Here is a 20,922-nt window from a genome sequence, read left to right as displayed (position 1 = left end):
ACTCCTTTTCTTTTTGCGAATACAGACTAACACGGCTGCTACTCTGACATCTATCTTTATGTGTATAACTTGCTTTCTCAACAGAGCCTGACAAATCCACTTGCCAACAGCTAGTTCAGGGGTGGGTAAACTACAGCCCACAGGCTGGATCCGGCCAGCCAGCTGTTTTAATCTGACCCTTGAGCTCCAGCTGGGGAGCAGGGTCTGGGGCTTGCCCTGCTCCAGTGCTCCAGCCAGGGAGCAGGGTCAGGGGCCATGCCACACAGCTACGGAAGCAGCAGCATGGCCCCCCCTCCAGCTCCTACGCATAGGGGCAATCAGGGGCCTCCGCTCTGCACACTGCCCTATGCCAAGTGCTGCCCCTGCAGCTCCCATTGAGACTGCAGCCAATGGGAGCTGCACGGGTGATACTTGCAGACGGGGCAGCATGCAGAGCCGCCAGAACGTGCCTCGCATAGGAGCGGGAGAAGGGACATGCCACTGCTTCCAGGAGCTGCTTGAGGTAAGCGCTGACTGGACCCTGCGCCCCCTGAGCCTCTCCCTGCACCCTAACCTCCTGATCCCCCTCCTGCCCTCTGAACCCCTTGATCCCAGCCCAGAGCACCCTCCTACACCCCAAACCCCTCATTCCCAGCCCCACCCTAGAGGCCGTACCTCCAGCCAAGCCCTCACTCCTCCCTGCCCCCCCCCCCGGTACTCCTCTCCCCCATCTCAGCCCAGAGCCCCCTCCTGCATTCTGAACTCATTTCTGGCCCCACCCCAGAGCCTGCACCTCCAACCACAGCCCTCACCCCTTCATGCACCCCAACCCCAATTCTGTGATCATTCATGGCCCACCATACAATTTCTATTCCCAGATGTGGCCCTCGGGCCAGAAAGTTTGTTCACCCCTGAGCTAGTTGCTAATAAGGACTTACCAGAAGTTGCTGAATAACCTAAGCTTTCATGTTTCTACCCCTTATGGTTACAAAGATAAAAGTTCCAAGTGAGAACCAAATCCATCAATATAGTGCTGTCTTCCTGAATCTGCAGACAGCCTAAAATAAGAACTAGGAAGTGCCCAAATCTTGGCCCCAGTTCACAAAGTCTGAAAAGCCAGACTCATCCTTGTGAATTCCTCTACAATGGCAGAGAAATATTTTTCCCCCATCAAGTGTTCCTTCTATGCTATTTCAGTTTCCAAGTGTGGGTTATTTGGAATATATAGGCAAAAACCAAAGCATTTGGTCTTTTGCCACTTAAATCAGTGTCAAGTATTCCCTTTCCCTTCAGAGTAAATGAACAAAGTGTTCTAATTAAACAGAAAATTGTACTTATGACAGCAACAATAAAATCTCAGTAAATGCCTTGTTCTGCTATCAACAGGAGCACAATCGAACCCTAAATTGGGTCCTTTATGCATAACAGAAACCTTTTCAGCTCCTGCAAGAGAGTTGTAAGTAATGCTTCCTGGCTGAGAATTTGCTAGAATATAACTTACTGATTCTGACACAAAATCATCAGAATAGATATTTGAATTTAATCGAAGACCTATAGAAAAGTTTAGAAAATGTACTTTATTGATGATCTGTAAAGTCTAAGCCAAATTGAAAGGAAAATTTCAAACAGCCTTAAAGTTTCACTTTTGCGAGTGTTAGGATTCAGTCTTACATCTTTCCTTCATAAAATGAAATCTAGCAAAATAAATCTTATTGGAACAACATGTCAAATATGTCAACAAAAAAAAAAAAAACCCACAGAGCTCCTAAGAGTACTAAATATAAAAATTTTAGTGGTCCTTTAATAATAAATGTCCATTATCAGGTAAAAAGGAAAAAAAGTTTCTTACCCAACTCCTTAGAGTATTAATTTGAAACATTTTAACAAAGTTTTCACTTTCATCATTTATATTCTTTTCTTTCTTTTTTTTTTTTTAAAACCTTCACTCAGTTTTCACAATGAAAAAAGATTGGTCAATATCATTTTCCAGATTATGTTCTAAGACAACACTGAAAGATTCACACTGCCTCGGAATAATTTAACTCAAAGATATACTGAATTTTAAATATTTTAATTAACACATTTTAACAGTCCTGAATTTTAGTATTAGACTACCTGCAAGTGTTACTTTAAATGTAAGCTCTTGGTGTTAATATGGGCTGGCAGTCTTCATTGTTACTCTAGATTTGTGGTCTGAGAAAAACCAGGAAATGTTTGTTAAGAATACAAGGATGCTTGGCTAAGATTTGTTTATGGAAGATAAGTATACAAATAATCTAAAACATAATAGCAAACAGAAAATTGTACCAAAAATGCAATGCTTCATAAAAGCTTTACTCCCCCTTTCTTTTGTGTAATATTTTTATTTCCTAGAACTAATTTAAACCTATCGATTTAAAAAACTTAACTGTTTATGAGAAAACATATCACATGAATGCCAAATGCTAAAGAAAACTTCATATAATCCTTGCTCTTTAAACATTAAAGTTAAAACTCTAAATGCCAAAAATTGTCAATCGTAAGTGTTCAGCCATATCCTATCGGTTTTCTCTAGTGCCCATCATTGTAGTACCTAATTCTTTAGGGCTCTTTAGTCAAGTTCTTGATGCTACGAACATATGTATTTAGCATTAATATAGGGCATGATAAACCTGGACATGAATAAAAAAAAAAAAGACAGAAAAGGAATTAACTGTCAATACATTATAGCCTAGTAAGAGTTCAGCTTTGGAAGGAACGTTGAAATATAGCAACCCATAAAGTATTGGACTATAATCTCAGAGAATGCAAAACTATGCTATCTTGAAGTTGTGATGTAGCTGAAAATCGTCATTCAAAATGATCACAGCACATGCACTTTCCAGTGTCAGAGCAATAACTGTCTAGTACAAATTATTTAGATTTTATTTGCAAATTTGATACCAAAACAGCACGCCACATATTAAAAACTACTAAAAGGAGGGAAGAACTCTCTACCTTCACAATCTTACAGTTTTGGTTGACTGAAATACACAAGATATACCAAGAACAATACAAAAACCTAAAATGTACAGTTGAATACAATCCAGAGCACGTTTTCTAAGTTTAAGGAAGTGTGAAACTATGCAATCATTAGATTGTAAAGGGCCCAACCCTGCAAAGTGTTATTCAGATGATCAGTCCTTAAAACAAGTACCACAACCGAATTAATTTCGGGAGTATTTTTTCATGAGTAAGGACTGCTTGAATGAGTAGGGGGATTGCAAGATCAGAGCCAAAAAGCAGTTGACGCCTTTTATGGCTAAACGGCAGCTATTTGAATTCACATCCATTTTGTTTGTTACACATGGATTGCATGATTACATAGACTACTTTAAAGCTGCAAACTATGTCCAGCTGTTCTGATATCGCATGTTCTGCCATTAGCCAAGAACAAAGTTATGTAACACTTAAGTAAACTTACATCAATCTTCAACAGGAGTCCAATTTTTCCAGTCCATTGCAAGCAGCGAACATGCTGCAAGCATTATGCCAAAGTAGTAACAAAATCCTATACTCAAGTAACATTTAGCAGCTGATGCAAGCCACAAAAGCAAGGGTGGGGATATAATGACTTGTTGCATTATGCCTAGGTAAAGAAGGGGACCATCAGTGTGCAGTGAAATTTCTATGAACAACAGGGTGTGAAGAGGATAGAGAAGAAGCCTTAAATTTCTGTTCCTTACTTGCAAGTTTCAAACTTAATACTACTTTGTCTATATTTCCTTAGAACTGGCATTTAATGGTAGAGAAAACACTCTATAAGGTATTGTTACTCTTGCTTGTATAAAAGAAGAAAGACAACACTTACTATTCTATATCCTAGTTTTACAGACAGGAATCTTAATAGAAGCATGAGATGCCTAAATAGTGTTAATTATACCCTCTTCTGTCAATATATGCTACAAGAGTCCTCATAGATATCAACTATTGACACAAGGGTAGTTTTGGTCCATAGTGCTAACAGGAATTGCAATTCCTTTAAAAAAAATTCACTTATTGGTTTCAGTTTGTTAGAAAGCAGTATATACAAGTAGGAAACATTGAAAAAGGTAAGAAAGAGCCAGAGCCATGAATCAGAATTAAGTGAACTGATCAATACAACCCAACATAGGAACTGTGTAAAAAGGTAATTTCATATTTGAGACAGAATATTTAGATAAAAAGCAATTCACTTTACTATTATTTCTATTTCTCTCTTGCTATTATTCAAGATGTGTACATTAATAAGAACGCATCCTCTCTCACGTCACTCTGTTTGATCCAGTAATGAAACCACACCATGTGTTGGTAGCAATATCATATCTTTCACAAAGCGCCTTACAACTTCTTTGCAAAATCAAATGGGGAGAAAACTAAACAGATCATAGAATCATAGAATCATAGAATATCAGGGTTGGAAGGGACCCCAGAAGGTCATCTAGTCCAACCCCCTGCTCAAAGCAGGACCAATTCCCAGTTAAATCATCCCAGCCAGGGCTTTGTCAAGCCTGACCTTAAAAACCTCTAAGGAAGGAGATTCTACCACCTCCCTAGGTAACGCATTCCAGTGTTTCACCACCCTCTTAGTGAAAAAGTTTTTCCTAATATCCAATCTAAACCTCCCCCACTGCAACTTGATTAGCAAAATGCATTTAAGTAGTAAATAGAGCATCAAAGGAGGGCACATAAATATTTCCCCCACAGTGTGACCCTCTTTCAAAGGTACAGTAAGTTATACACATGTTACTCCCTCCAAGTGGTTCAGGAAAAAAATATTTCCAATTTAATCAAAAGTCAAAACAAATACACTCCACAGATGCTGAGTTGGAAAACAAAAAATTCTCATGTCCTGCCAAGTCTACTATATTGAATGTATGCAGTAGGGATATACATTACAAGAATATGCAAGTATGCATATTAGCAACAGGGATTGCCCATGAGTAGCTTCATAAAAAAAAAAAAATTATCTGTATAGTAGCACAGGATGTTCTTTATGAGTTGACTGAAAGGTAGAGACACTCATTTGCTCAAAGTCACCTAGAACAGTGGTTCTCAAAGCCGGTCCGCCGCTTGTTCAGGGAAAGCCCCTGGCGGGCAGGATCGGTTTGTTTATCTGCCGCGTCCGCAGGTTCGGCCGATCATGGCTACCACTGGCTGCGGTTCACCGCTCCAGGCCAATGGGCCTGCGGGAAGTGGGAGCCGCGATCGGCCAAACCTGTGAACGCGGCAGGTAAACAAACCAGTCCGGCTTGCCAGGGGCTTTCCCTGAACAAGCGGCAGACCAGCTTTGAGAACCACTGACCTAGAATGATATTTTTAAAGTAGTGCCAACAAAATCACTACAGGGGCTTTACAGAAACACAATAAAATACTAATCCAGCAACACTCAACATTTTTTAAAATCCCATCACACCAAGGGAACAAAAATTAATAATTTTAATAATCTGCATATTTTCTAAAAATTAGAATAATTAACATTTCTGCTATATGGCAACGGCTGAAGCTTACTGGAGCCTAATGTGCCAGAATGGATGATTTAAAAAAAAAAAATATTTTGAAGCACAATACAAGCAAAATGCCAAACTGTTCTAAAGAATTCTGACTCTTTCAACCCTTTAGGTAAAGCAAATATTTTGCTGTCCTATCAAAACCATTTTTAAAAAAATGACACTTGCAGGACTGACAGCAGCATTTGTTCTATGCTGGTAAACCATTCTCAGACGTGAGCACCGAAATAAGGAAACACAGGACGCCCACATCTCCATGGATAAGAGATCAAGTACCCAAAGGAACTTACATGCTTTGGAACAACAAAGTACCTTTGACTAAGCAATTAGCTAATTAACAAGAGAGAGAGAGAGAGAGAGAGAGAGAGTGTGTGTGTGAGAGAGAGAGAGAGAGATTTATTTACGTATTTATTTGCAATTTCCCTTTGTTTTATTTAAGGTATAATTTTGCATATTATCAAAACAGTTTGAATCAGATTATTCTCCCATTGACAAAACATTTTGAATTTGCACATAAACGAGGCAGAATTAAAAAAATCAGCAAGTATTTTTCTTACCATCCAGAGGATTGAACCGGAAGGCTGTTCCACCTGCTGAGACCCACTCCATCTGGATTTTACTGTGGCCAGACCAAAATCTCCTATCTTCACTGTGAGGCCTTCATGAAGAAATATATCTAAAAGGTTGTTTAGGAACTTCTGCAGAAATTTTGTGTAAATCAGACTGGATTTTCTATCACCTTTACCAAATGGTTTCGTTTTTCTCACATTCCAGTCAGTGGGCCAAGAGTTTTGTCCAGTTTCTGTATTTGCTCTGATTCATTTCATGCATTACCTCAATAGGTGGTAGTTAAAAACATTTTCCTAGCTTTGAAATAAATATAATCCCAAATACCTCCCCTTTCATTTTATTCATATTTATTGTGCCTACACTAACATAACTAACACTCAGGGAAAATGCAAATATTTTAGCAGAGGGGCTGGAATAACTATAGGAGATGGCTCAGTATTATTGTTTAGTGCACTAGGTACTCCTGGGGGAATTCTGCGCCAAAAAATTAAGCATTCTGCACACAATACTTTCAAATTCTGAAAAATTCTGCATATTTTATTTGTCAAAATAAAACTATATAATCACACCAGTTTCAATTATTTTTGGTCATTTATTTCAAAATACCAAGTATGTCTGCAACAATACAGACAATAAAAAAGATTCAGGAAATGTTTTTTGACAAATAGATTCCTTACTACGCATATTAATACAGAACTCGGAGTAATAATTCATTTAAACTACAATACAGAACCATATTTCCAACACCCCTCAGAAGCAGTGCAAAGGCTTGGGGGATGTCGGGGTAACAGAGGAGCTATGGGAGAGGGAAGTAATTGCTGGGAAGGAGCCTGAGTGTGAACTTGGAGGGTAGCTGGGTTTGGGTGGGAAAAGCATGGAACAGGTTTTTGTTTTGGGGTTTTTTTGGGGGGGGGGGGGCAGGCAGGGATTGTTAGGGAGCTTCCCCCATGCAGACCCTGGCTGACCCCTAGTGTCTCTCATTCAGTCAGTCACATCTGCCCCTGTCCACATGTGTCCCTCCACCCCCACTTAAGACACCCACTCCCCCCATCCCCATGTGTCCTTGCACCCCCTTGTCCACGTGTCCCTCCACCCCCAGACACTCCTTCCCCTCTATCCCCATGTGTCCCACTCAGCCACCCCCATCCCTATGTAGCTCTGCACCCCCTCCCCCATCACCATGTGGGCCTGCTCCTCCCTCCCCCTGCATGGCCCTGCGCCTCCACTCCCATTCATCCCCCTAGTCTGTCCTCACGCACAAGCCCTTATGAGCCAGTCTGATCCCCTCCCCTCAGCAGCACCATGAGGACTGTCTCCCCCAAAGCCTGTCTCCTGACCTAGCCCAATAGGCACTGTGAAGAATGCAGGCTCTCTCTCTTCCCTAGCTGGCTGGGAGCAGCTGCTCTGTTCTAGAGCCAAGGCGCCCTCTGGTGTGCAAAAGGTGGAACTGCAACAACTTTCCAGCAGAAGCTTTTTTCTGCACAAAAAAATAAAAAATATGCACAGCTAATTAATTATGCACATGCAGTGGTGCAGAATTCCCCCAGGAGTAACTAGCCTTTCATCTCTACCATAGCTAAGTTTAGATCATAACTCTCACAACAGTTCATGTCTGTATCTGCATATATACCTAAGTAGGTGAAAAAAGCACACAGTTTATCACAGAATTCAAAATAAGTGGAAACATTTATCACTGGAAACAGAAACCAAATTAAACTCATCTATCTGGTGCTCATTGTTGGGGGGGTGTGCCAAGAAGCTTAATTTAAGAATGTCACTCAATTGAGAGATCTACAGTCTGTAGCATGGGATATAAGTCTTACACAGTATACCAATCATTAACAGCTCCAATATGTTCTTTAGTCGTGGTATTGTTCCAGAAGGAAAAACACACTTCAAAATCTAATTCAAGAATTGATTAAAAAAATCTAATATTCTGGAAGATTCTATAGATGTGTCAGAGAGAGCTATCCCTTACTCTTCTTATGATATCTGGTGAACTCGAGGGGAAAAGCAGACTGAAATAAAATGATATAAAAGATAGTTGCAATTATAAATGTATCAATAGCAATTTTAGACTTAAAATGATTAGTCTTTCATCCTCATTGAAAACATGAACACTCATTTGTTTACTGAACAACTGAAGTTATCTTTGTAGAAATTCTGCCATTTAAGAAAACAGCTTCCCCCCCCTACATTCTGCTGAGGCAAGTTTGAGTTTGTTATTTTGCCAGTTTCAGTCAACATTCTACTTGGTAGTTTCAAAGCCAGAGACTTGTATGAAGTTCATAAGCCAGAGATTTGCCAGATATTCAGTTCATAAACTAAGCTCCTAGAATAGAATTTTCTTTTAAATTACCTACACATAAGCCTCACATATCAAGAAAAGAAAAGTGACATGCAAAAGGAAACTGCAGAATCTTTATTTAGTATGAATTATTCAACACGTATGCTGCTAGGAACATAATAGTCAAGTTCATTATACATTTTCCTTTCCCAATTTTAGAATCAAGAAGATTTTTGGCTCAGTTTCCACCAGAAGTTTCCAGATTTTTTGTGTTTTTGGTCATCTAATCCCATGTGAAAGTAATCAAAACAAGAGTCTAATTTCTGTCCTAAATTATCTTTTGAAGCTGGGGCTATACTGGAAGTCAATTAGATTAGAATAGGCCAGGTTTGCATCCCAAGATTGTATATGAACACAGGTAAGAAAGACAAAGTGTATAAATATATATTCCATACATCCTTACCTGGCTGGAGAATGACTTCCTCTTGATCACGAAAGAGAACTGGGTTTTTTTTGGTTTGTTTTTTTAATTGTTGTAATTTTAACTAGGATGTTTCAACTTCACAGGAAGACCTTCAGAGTATTTATATTCAGTCATCAGTCTGATACCAATTTAAACAGTTAAAGGAAATTTGACGAATTAGAGAAAGGATACTATTTGATTTCATGTCTCTGTGGATGATATTCTTTGCATGTAAATAGCTGTGAAAAGAAAAAAATGTTTTAAAAATATATCAATTGTTACATATATATTTATACTAATTTGGCAAACCAAATTTAGTCTAAATAAATTTTTTTACAAAAGCTACCTGAATAAATTATAAGATTATATCACTAAGTGTTTTAGGGTTATAGTTCAACTTGTTCTAAACTTAAAACTTGGTCCTAAACGCCCTTTGGCTTCATAGCATGTATTTAATTTTACCAGTCCACAAGACTAAAAACAGAAAATAACCATCATTTCTGTACGTTCTCCATAAAGTTCTTTTTGTGCTTATGCCCCATTTGCTGTTTACGTATCAACACTTGCCTTCAATAATGAGAAAATACTATAAGAACTGTGTCATTCCTTTCCACATGAATTGGTCAGTATCTTTTCTTTTAGAACAGCCAAAGAAAGGGATGCAACTCACCACTAATGTAAAATTATCTTTACCTAATATTGCATTCCATTAACCTACATCAACCCAAAATTACACTAGTGAGGTTGAAATCAGCTTAAAATTGTCTGCCGATAAACTAAAGGTTAAACTATATCTTCCAGCTTCTTCTCTGCAAAGCAAACCAAACGTTGCACTCATTGCTAATTAAAAACATACTGAAAATTTGTGAACTGCCCCCATCTCTGAAAGGCTGTATGACAGTGTTATCCTGTGTCTCAGATTTAAGAGCAAGAAAGAAAAGATTATCTAAATGTCACGCAGCACCGACAAGAATTTTTAAACTTACTGTAATCTTCCTGCAACCTGTGCTGACAGATAATTATAAAGGCATACTGGCACCACTGTAAATATATAAGAAATTGCAGGGATTTTCTATATTAATTTTTTTAGTTGCTTACAATTTGGTTTTAAAATTTATTCTGAGCCAAAATTTACACAAACTATCTGCCTAGCAAAAACTGTAAATATATTTCACTTTGTTTTTTAAATCAAATTAACTCCCTTAATTTTTATTACATAAAAGGTTACTAATTTAAGATACTTTTCTATACATAAAAATGGATTTGATTTTTGATAGAACCCACACAGGGAGACTAGGACTAGACTATGCAAGGTAAGCATACTGGGACCGGGATGAGAAGCGTGGACTGGGTAGGCAAACAGAATGGACTGGGGTGGGGCAGAGACAGGACAGGCACAGGTTGGAGGGGATGGGGTGGAAGAGTCTCTGACTACTAGAAACAATTTCCTCCAAAACTCAGAACACAGCCAAGATTCCTTGAGTCTCACCATTTCTTTGGTGTCAGCAAATATCTATGAAACCCTGTGGCAAAGCCTGTGCTCCACCTCCTCTAGTGCTGGTGCACAAAGAGGAGAACCTATTAGTTACTCCATTAGCACAAGTGGCAGAGGTCTGAGTGGCAGATCTAAAAGTTCCACCACTGCTGAGAACACACACGCGTATCAATATAATGCCACATGGTGGACTTTGTTTTTTCAGTTTGCTTTTTTAAAAGCCTTGGAAAGTAGAAAAAAATCTACATTAGAAAAACGTTAAGTTTGCAGAATCGGGCACTCAAACATTAGGAAATGCCAGAATTAAGATTTCCCATGCAACCTTAATTCAAATCATCTTGTGCATATGCGTTAGGATACGGTCTTTGATTACATGATCACATGCTATTTTTCTCCAGTTTTTTGTGTATAATACAAATGTACATTTTAAATTATATGACAGGAGGATTTTAAATTGTGTTTTTAAGAAGCTCTGAAACATTAAAATTTCTAAAATGTTATTCAGACTTTCAGTCCCCAAACAACATTATCTTCCCTAATAATTTGTACACAGGAGAACCTCAGAGTTACGAACTGACCAGTCAACCACACACCCCTCGTTTGGAACCGGAAGTACACAATCAAGCAGCAGCGACCCAAAACAAAAAAAGAGAAAATACAGTATTGTGTTAAACGTAAATTACTTTAAAAAAAAAAAAAAAAAAGGAAAGCAGCATTTTTCTTCTACATAGTAAAGTTTCAAAGCTGTATTAAGTCAATGTTCAATTGAAAACTTCTGAAAGAACCACCATAACATTTTGTTCAGAGTTACGAACAACCTCCATTCCCGAACTGTTCATAAATCTGATGTTCTACTGTAACTCTTTGAGGGTTTGGTACCATGTTAATATCTATTATACATTAGGACAATGTTTCTTTTATGTATTAGTTGCTCCTAAAGAAGGTCGACAGATCAGAATAGACAATTTCTAATCCTACTCACTCCATTCCTTGTGCTGTCTGTCGGGCAATATCAATGAGCTGAAACATTTGGAACTTGGTCTCTTGTACATGCAGGTGCTTATACAGACTGCTCCCTTCACACCACTGCGTAACAATAGCCAGATTATCTTTAGTCATGTAGCCCATGAACAGCAAAATATTAACATGCCGGGTCTTCCTAATGGAAGAAGTGGAAAGGAAAAGAACATATATCTTCTTTTAAACATTTGTAAAGTTCCCTGAAATGTATTCTTGGCTAAGGAGACATCAACGTATTTAGATCTAGAGTTTAAAAAAATTATTTGAGGAGCATGTGGATGCATATGTGCAAGATGTTATTTTTAGAAAACAACATACCACAATTACATCTTAAAAACAGGAAAGATAGCAGGCATGTTTTTTAAAAAAAACCCTACCAATTATTAACTTTAAAATGTTTCTTCTTAGTTTCAATAAAGTTACGTCAGAGTCCAAGTAAAGACAGATTAATACAATACTTAAGTATAACGTGACAGAATCAAACTACTACAGCTTCTGTAAAGGCAAATTATCCCTCTCTTCTATGTTAAAGAACTCTGGAAAAGTTAACTGAAATGGTATCAAAAGGTCAAGCTGCAGTTTGCAGATGACATCAAATTGTTCTGGTTCACAGAAAAGACTAGAGAGACATGAGAAAATGACAGATTTAAATACAGTGGAGCATTACGCAGCATGATAGCGGACACTTTTAACTTCATAGTGTAAAATAATTAAATGGAGGCAAAAAAAAGCTAGTCCCAAACACATAAAATGACTCTTAATTACAGGGTTTCTACTTCATCATTATTGATGGATCAATGATATTGGACACTGCATAGGCAGTAATTAAAGCAAAGAGGTTTTCTGAGTTGACTAGGGAATGGATTTTAGAAGTACAGAAAATACTATTACATTATATAAAAAGGCACACCTTCATCTCAAATATTCTGTCCAGTATCAATCAACTTACCTAAAAGTGATGAGATTCAAGAGTTCCAGAGAATGGCAACAAAATTATGGCAAGGTTCATATATGACAAGGGATTACAAATGTTAATACTATTTAGCTTAGAAAGAAGAGTACAAGGGATAATAAATGAGGTATTGAAAATTATAAAGGTCTCAAAACTGACCAGTACCTCTATTATCCTGCACCATGTGATAAGCTGGCACTCAAAAGGCAGTAAATTTACAGTCCATAGCAGGAAACACTGTACCACATACTGTACAGAAAATTCAGTAAATACAAAATTATGCAAGTCCATGTTATCAGCTCACCTTAATACAGCCACTTCATTTCTGAAGGCCTGAAACTGTTCTGGGGTTGGATTTACAACCTTTAATATCTTCACTGCTACATCTCCTGCAAATACATTTAACACAATATTGTTGGTAACCTTTATAACAGTCTTTTAGAGCAGCTTTATCACCTCTAAACTTAAAAATTCTGAAATTTCTGCATAATACATCTTTGGTAATTTGTACAGAGAGAGGTCCACGGACAAAACAGACTTTTGTATTTTCATACAACTCATTTGGTGGAGATGGTATCAGGTAACCTCAAATAGAAGATCAGTCTTTTTCTAACTACTTGAAAAGGGTTTCTTTATTATTAAATGGTTAGTAACCGGCTGATGGGACCACATATGTGATCTTAAACAAAGGCCACTGTACAACATATTTAAATCTGAAGGTATAAACAGTTTAGTTATTAATCTAGGGGAAACCAATTAAGTTGTTTTTCTAAATAAGAGCTATTTGGGGAGAAATGCATCCTCAGCACATTGTTTCAAGCACTGTATCCACTGTATTCAATAGATTTCTGTCAGGAACCCAAATTCTCATTTCTCTTCCCTCTTCCCAGTTTTAGTACAGAGAAGTTAATAGAATTAGACTTTTATTCCCTCAAAATTAATGTCTAGAGGACAGCAGAATAAACCATGATTTTAATGTTTGAATTACAGAATTAGTGGACAAAGGAAGAGTAATAGTGCATCAGTTCTTTAACCATTTGATACAGCATATTACAAAATATTACTTGAAAAGCGAATTCAAATTAACTTGAACATGAGCACCTGTTTGGATTCTGCACCTGCTGCAGGAATATAAACAAAGACCAAAGTTAAGCAGCAATTTAGTTTATGTATGGGAAGACTGATATCCAGGGTCAGCTGTTTATAATTATATTACTTGGGTAAACAAAGAGGGAGACAAATATGATTCAAGAAAGTACAATAATAATGGTACGATGCTGAGCAAATGAATGTAAGGAGGAATTTTTAAAGCAGGGACCATCAGTCCCTCCAGGGAAGTAGTGAAAGTTACACTCATTTAACATTAGACTGTACATTGCACATTAGAATATGCTGGAGGGAATAATCTTGTATTGGCAGGGCCTCATGAGGGTGAGAATGGTTGTAATCCTCTTGTCAAATAGAACTGCAGGAAGCTGGCTGGCCTAATCTGTACATAAGTAAACCTAAGGACCTGCCTGATGATAGGCCTGTTTGATGCACCTCACACAGTTTTAAGGTTACTCCTATTTAACATTGCCAAACCACCTACGTTAAACAAAGCCCCAACGGGCACAGGCTTATCTGCAATCATAATGGCAAATTAACGATTTTTCCAAGATGGTCTCTCCTGCCTTTAGAAAAAGATTAATCTCCAAAAGTTCTGACCGGTTCTTTGAGGAAAAGTCTCCACAATCCTTTCAGCTACACAGCAGGTGTTCCATATATAGAAATGGATATTAATAGTATTTTTCATGTTCTGTGTGTTATTTTAAATCACCATTATTATTTGTATTATTGTAGTGACCAGAAGCCCCACCCGGAATTGGGGCTCCATTTTGCTAAATGCTATACAAACATATAGGAAGAGTCTCGCTGGTCTGAGGAGCCTTCAATCTAGAAATAAATAAATAAAAGAGAGGGGGAAAGGGATACAAACATGGGCGGCCCGTGACCCAGCTGCCAAGGGAGGCTAGCCCCCAGCACCTCCCCTTGTATCCAAGGCCCTGCCCCCCTCCCCCACTGGAGCCCAGAGCACCCCAACCACACACCCCAGTCCTAGCACCAGGTGGCAATGCTCCCGGTGGCCAGGCAGGGCAGTCAGCCCCAGTGCTCCGGGCGGCCAGGCAACAGCATTCCTGGTCCTGACTCCTCCCTATAGGAGGCAGGCCAACCAGCCCCAGCCAACCTCCAAGTCAGAGCACTCTGGGAACCGCAGGATGGGGCCTGGGTTGGGTGCAGAGTGTGGGCAAGGCAACGCTAGGCTGTTTGGGAAGGCACAGCCTACCCCCTATGATACCCGCTGTCCATGGATTCAACACAAGAAAAGTAAGCATTTGTTGGCTGACCATCTTCTCTACTTAACTCATATTTATTTTTGAATTAGCCACAGTACTGGAGCAATATCTACCAATATCTTCCTACAAGAGCTTTTTTGTAAAGAATCCCACTGGAGTCTTTCACAGCCTCCAGCTAACCCCCTTTTTCCTCTGCCCTCCTCTCACACATAGTACTAAAAACAGGGCAACCATTATACTATCACTAACAGTTGCAGTTCAGAACTATACCCTGGCTTCACAATGGAGCTCTTTTATCATAACATTTATCCACTCTTGCTCCTAAATCTATTCCCATTTCTGTGGGGGAAATGCCATCCTTAATATAGTCAGGGAATATAGTCAGTCCGGCATTGCAAGCTTCCACAGGACTACTGCCACTCACTTCTCAGCTGTCAGGGCAGGTCTCATCTTGGCATTCCTGCACTTCAGGGCGGGGGAAGGTAACTCACAAAGTTCAATGGAAGTGGTCTTACACATGCAAAAGTTTTGCAGACACTGGGAATCATCCCATACCTGCAACACTATGCAGAACCACCAGTCTGTGCTTGTTTGCCAGGCCCAGAATCAGCGTTCCACTCTATCAACATACCCCAGTGCTGTCATGATATCCAAATTGCCACATCCCATGCTTTCAGGATTGTCTGTGTCTATGTCCTCCTCACAATCTTCCTCATACTGGCGGCTCCTAGCTAGTCTCTGCACATACTGCAGAATAATGTGCGAGGTGTTTACAATGCTCACAAAAGCAATGTGCAGCTGAGCGGGCTCCAGGCTTGCCATGCTATGGCATCTGCACGGATAACCCAGAAAAAAAGCAGTGAAATGATTGTTTGCCGTTGCTTTCAAGGAGGGAGGGAGGGAGGGAAGGGAGACTGACGACATGTACCCAAAACCACCTGTGACAATGTTTTTGCCCTATCATGCATTGGGAGCTTAGCCCAAAATTCCAATGGGCAGTGAGGACTGCGGGATAGCTACCCACAGTGCACCACTCCGTGAGTCGATGCTAGCCACGGTATTGAGGATGCACTCTGCCAACCTAATGCGCTTAGTGGGGTCCTGCATGAGATGGGGGAAAAAAGGGTATAAGGGAATTATGGAGGTAAGCAGAAGCCCAGAATGCAGCATCCCCTCAGCAACAGCTAGAGCTCCCCCTGTTAAGCAAGCCCATTGAACTCTCATCCTGACAAGCACTACCCCAATACACCTAGACCCCCAGAACGAGCTGCCCACCCCCAGACCTTCACCCCACTGAGCCCCAACCAGCTTCACCAGGACCCCCACTCCATCAAGGCCCACTCCCCCAGCACCCAGACCTGCCCCCAAGCTCCCCACACCCAGATCCACCCCCACTGAACCGCATCTCCCCACACCCAGACCCCCCCGCTAAGCCCCAATCACATGCACCTGGATCCCCTGCAAACTCCCATTGCCCCTGCACCCAGAACCCCCCCAAAGAGCCCCTGTGCATCCAGATCTCCCGCTCAGATGCCTGCACCCAGATTGCCCCACCCAAACCTCTCACCCCAAACCTGGATCCCCCCCATACTAAGCCCCTCCATACTAGGATCCCGCTGGGCTGCGCCTGCCTACCCCCACCTGGTGCACAGAATCCATAGATTGGGATAGAGTGCATCTCTTGTTCTGCAACAGGAGGTGAGGAGTGACTGGAAGAGTCATCGGTGGACATAATGCCAGCTGTTATAGGTAAGGGTACCACGTCTGTCTGGGCTATGTGGGCGCAATCAGTATGATGTTTGCTTTTTCTCTTTTCATTTTCAGCTGGATTTTCAGTAATAGAAGGAACGGGGGAAAGGCATAAAGGCGGCCCTTGTCCCATGAGAGGAGGAGTGTGTCTCTCCGAGTGTCGTCCAATCCCCACTCTGGAGCAATACTGTGGACATTTCTTGTTCCAGTAAGTAGCGAACAGGTCTATTACCAATGTCCCCAACTGTCAGAATATGTCGTAGAGTACCACCAAATCTATCTCTCATTCGTGGTCGGCATGGGAATTTATGGCTGAGACTGTCCACCATCATGCTACATACTCCTGGTAGGTAGGCCGCTGATATTAAGACATTGTGGGAGAAGCATCAGTTCCATAGTTTTAATGCCTCTATGCACAGGGAATGAGACCTGGTGCCTCCCTGTCAGTTTATGTAATACATGCAGGCCATATAGTTCATTATGATGTGTGTGTGTTTGTTTCATCAGCGGGAGGAAGTGAACGCACGCATTTCTGACTGCTCTGAGTTTGAGCAGGTTGATATGGAGGCATGCCTCTGCTGGAGACCATTTGCCCTGTATTGTGTAACCACTGAGATGTGCACCCCATCCTAAGACGGATGCATCAGTGGGCAAAAGTAGAGATGGGGAAGACTGAACAAATGGGATTCCCATACAGACATTTACTGGGTCCTTCTATCAGTCTACAGATTGCTTGACTCTGGTAGACGTAGAAGTTTGCTTATGTGGTCTGGGGTCTCTGTTTGGCCTGTAAACCGAACCGAACCATGCTTGGAGGCATCTTGTGTAGTCTGGCATGAGCAACAACAAACGTGCCCATGGCCATGTGCCCCAGGAGCTGGAGGCAATGTCTGGCCAAAATTTGGGGACTGAATTGTGCTGTCTCTATCAACAAGGAGAGACTGGAATCCGTGATGAGGGAGAATGCCTTCAGGTGTACTGGTGCTAAAGTTGACTTTTGTTTGTTGATCTCTTGGCCCAGATTCTGAAACAGGTCCAGCGTGGTGTGAGTGACTGCTTGGGCTTCTGTGAAGGACCATACCCTGAGAAGGTAAGGATAAGTCCAGGTAAGGATAAATCACAAAGCCTTGAGAGACTAAGTGGGCTGCCACTACTGAGAGGACCGTGGAGAATACCCTGGGGGTCAATGAGAGGCCAAAAGGGAGTACTCTGTACTGATAGTAGTCCTGGCCTAGCATGAATCTGAGGTAACATCTGTGACTAGGTATGATGAAAATGTGGAAGTATGCATCCTGAAGGTTGAGGGCCAAGAACCAGCCTCCTTTCTCTAATGCTGGAATGATCACTGACAGAGTAACCACCTTGAACTTCTGTGCTTTGAGGAGATGGTTTAGCCCTCGGCATAGCAGACTCTCGTGAGAAAGGTCCCTGAAGAGGGACAGGGAAGGTTGTTTGGGAGGGATGAAGGAGGAAAAATGAATGGTGTATACATTCTGGATGATCTCAGGACCCACTTGTCAGAGGTTATCCGTTCCCAGGTGCTGTGGAATGGGGTAAAGTTGTCTCCGAAGGGATGAGCGAGGCTTTCCACCATGAGATGGTGAGTAGAGTGTTCTATGGGCACCTCAATCAACTCGTCAAAACTGCCACTTCAAAGTGGAGGGCTGAGATGCAGTTGTTTGGGGTCCTGATTGTTTTTGTCTGGGGAACCTTTGCTTCCTCTGTGGCTCCAAAGATCTTTGTGACAAATACCAAGATGTGTACTGTGATGATCAAGACTTGAACGGTGGTTGAGAACTGTACTTCCTTTTTGTAGGCGGGAGTATAAATCCCAAGGGATTGAAGAGTTGCCCTAGAATCCTTCAGTGTGTGGAGGAATTCAGCTAATCATAGAATCATAGAATATCAGGGTTGGAAGGGACCCCAGAAGGTCATCTAGTCCAACCCCCTGCTCAAAGCAGGACCAATTCCCAGTTAAATCATCCCAGCCAGGGCTTTGTCAAGCCTGACCTTAAAAACCTCTAAGGAAGGAGATTCTACCACCTCCCTAGGTAACGCATTCCAGTGTTTCACCACCCTCTTAGTGAAAAAGTTTTTCCTAATATCCAATCTAAACCTCCCCCACTGCAACTTGAGACCATTACTCCTCGTTCTGTCATCTGCTACCATTGAGAACAGTCTAGAGCCATCCTCTTTGGAACCTCCTTTCAGGTAGTTGAAAGCAGCTATCAAATCCCCCCTCATTCTTCTCTTCTGCAGGCTAAACAATCCCAGCTCCCTCAGCCTCTCCTCATAACTCATGTGTTCCAGTCCCCTAATCATTTTTGTTGCCCTTCGCTGGACTCTCTCCAATTTATCCACATCCTTCTTGAAGTGTGGGGCCCAAAACTGGACACAGTACTCCAGATGAGGCCTCACCAATGTCGAATAGAGGGGAACGATCACGTCCCTCGATCTGCTCGCTATGCCCCTACTTATACATCCCAAAATGCCATTGGCCTTCTTGGCAACAAGGGCACACTGCTGACTCATATCCAGCTTCTCGTCCACTGTCACCCCTAGGTCCTTTTCTGCAGAACTGCTGCCTAGCCATTCGGTCCCTAGTCTGTAGCTGTGCATTGGGTTCTTCCGTCCTAAGTGCAGGACCCTGCACTTATCCTTATTGAACCTCATCAGATTCCTTTTGGCCCAATCTTCCAATTGGTCTAGGTCCTTCTGTATCCTATCCCTCCCCTCCAGCGTATCTACCACTCCTCCCAGTTTAGTATCATCCGCAAATTTGCTGAGAGTGCAATCCACACCATCCTCCAGATCATTTATGAAGATATTGAATAAAACCGGCCCCAGGACCGACCCTTGGGGCACTCCACTTGATACCGGCTGCCAACTAGACATGGAGCCATTGATCACTACCCGTTGAGCCCGACAATTTAGCCAGCTTTCTACCCACCTTATAGTGCATTCATCCAGCCCATACTTCCTTAACTTGCTGACAAGAATACTATGGGAGACCGTGTCAAAAGCTTTGCTAAAGTCAAGAAACAATACATCCACTGCTTTCCCTTCATCCACAGAACCAGTAATCTCATCATAAAAGGCGATTAGATTAGTCAGGCATGACCTTCCCTTGGTGAATCCATGCTGACTGTTCCTGATCACTTTCCTCTCATGCAAGTGCTTCAGGATTGATTCTTTGAGGACCTGCTCCATGATTTTTCCAGGGACTGAGGTGAGGCTGACTGGCCTGTAGTTCCCAGGATCTTCCTTCTTCCCTTTTTTAAAGATTGGCACTACATTAGCCTTTTTCCAGTCATCCGGGACTTCCCCGGTTCGCCACGAGTTTTCAAAGATAATGGCCAGTGGCTCTGCAATCACAGCCGCCAATTCCTTCAGCACTCTCGGATGCAACTCGTCCGGCCCCATGGACTTGTGCACGTCCAGCTTTTCTAAATAGTCCCTAACCGCCTCTATCTCCACAGAGGGCTGGCCATCTCTTCCGCATTTTGTGATGCCCAGCGCAGCAGTCTGGGAGCTGACCTTGTTAGTGAAAACAGAGGCAAAAAAAAATACTTCATCTCTTCCAAAAAGAAGGTCCTCTACCATAGCGTGGACTTCTCTAGGGAAGCCAGACAAATGAAGCCACAAAGCCTGTCTCATCACCGCCACTGAAATTGATCATGCCTCTGTGTCAGCCACATCTAATGCGGACTGGAGGGATGTCTTAGCCACCAGTTGGCCCTCGTTAACTATGGCCTTCAATTGGTCCTTATGAGAGTCAGGGAGTTGCTCAATATGGGAACTGAGTTTTGTATAGTTCTGATAGTCATATTTTGCTAACAAGGCTTAGTAGTCGGCTACATGGAAGTGGAGGGCAGCTGATTAGTATGCCGCCTTGCTGAACACATCCAAACATTTCCAGTCCGGATCATAAGGGGTGGATTTAAACTGGTGCTGTTGGTACTAATGATATTGATGGAGCCACGGATTGTTTTCAGCTTCATTGGGGCTTGCTATGGGGACTCACAGACCTTCTCTTAGTGGTCTTGTGTGACTGTCATCTCTCTGGGCTCATCTCCCTTCGAAGTAGAAGGCTGCGGAGAAAGTTCCCGCTAGGACTTTGGCCGTTGAAGGGCCAACTCAATGAGAAAGAGTCTGAGCCTTACTGCTTAGTCTTTCCTGGACCTGGGCTTCAGTTGTTGGCACAAACCACACTTTTGTGCTCCCCTCCTCCCCCAACTGAGGAACTTTTTGAAGTACTCTTGGGGGGGGGGGGGAGGTGTCCCTGCCACCAGGGTTGGCGGGAGGGAAACTTTTCTTCTTTGTTTTTTTTAGGCACAACCCAATAAAATGTAAACCAAGTAACAAAGAAAAAGGCTTTAAGGGAAGCTAAAATTAGCAAATCTAAAGGGAGTTAATGAGCTGCAAACAGCTCTGACTCCATCTCTAGCCAGGGATAGTTGAGAAGGAACTAAGGAGGGTTGCCTGCACATGCTGGCTAGCCTCATGGCAGGTGAGGAGCAGCACCTGTGCAGGCAGGAGGGACTGTTACCGAAGTTCTCTGATC

General features: G+C 41.7%; 1 protein-coding gene across 12 annotated transcripts in view; it reads right to left on the bottom strand.

Annotated features, from left to right (window-relative positions):
* The window catches only part of RAF1 (Raf-1 proto-oncogene, serine/threonine kinase), a 100,043-nt gene that overhangs the window by 13,706 nt on the left and 65,415 nt on the right, over positions 1–20,922 (bottom strand). For all 12 annotated transcript variants that reach the window (XM_084634760.1, XM_084634762.1, XM_084634765.1 and 9 more), the window contains 4 exons: positions 12,578–12,662; positions 11,284–11,460; positions 8,999–9,045; positions 6,044–6,162 (listed from right to left, as the gene is read on the bottom strand). In XM_084634760.1, coding sequence (XP_084490886.1) covers positions 6,044–6,162; positions 8,999–9,045; positions 11,284–11,460; positions 12,578–12,662 — 428 coding nt within the window. The remainder of the gene's footprint in view (positions 1–6,043; positions 6,163–8,998; positions 9,046–11,283; positions 11,461–12,577; positions 12,663–20,922) is intronic.

The sequence above is a fragment of the Lepidochelys olivacea genome (genome assembly GCF_965140295.1).
Source record: "Lepidochelys olivacea isolate rLepOli2 genome assembly, chromosome: 7".
In the NCBI taxonomy this organism is placed as follows: domain Eukaryota; kingdom Metazoa; phylum Chordata; order Testudines; family Cheloniidae; genus Lepidochelys; species Lepidochelys olivacea.
The sequence above is the reverse complement of the archived record's forward strand: the minus strand, read 5'-3'. Positions and strand labels throughout refer to the sequence as shown.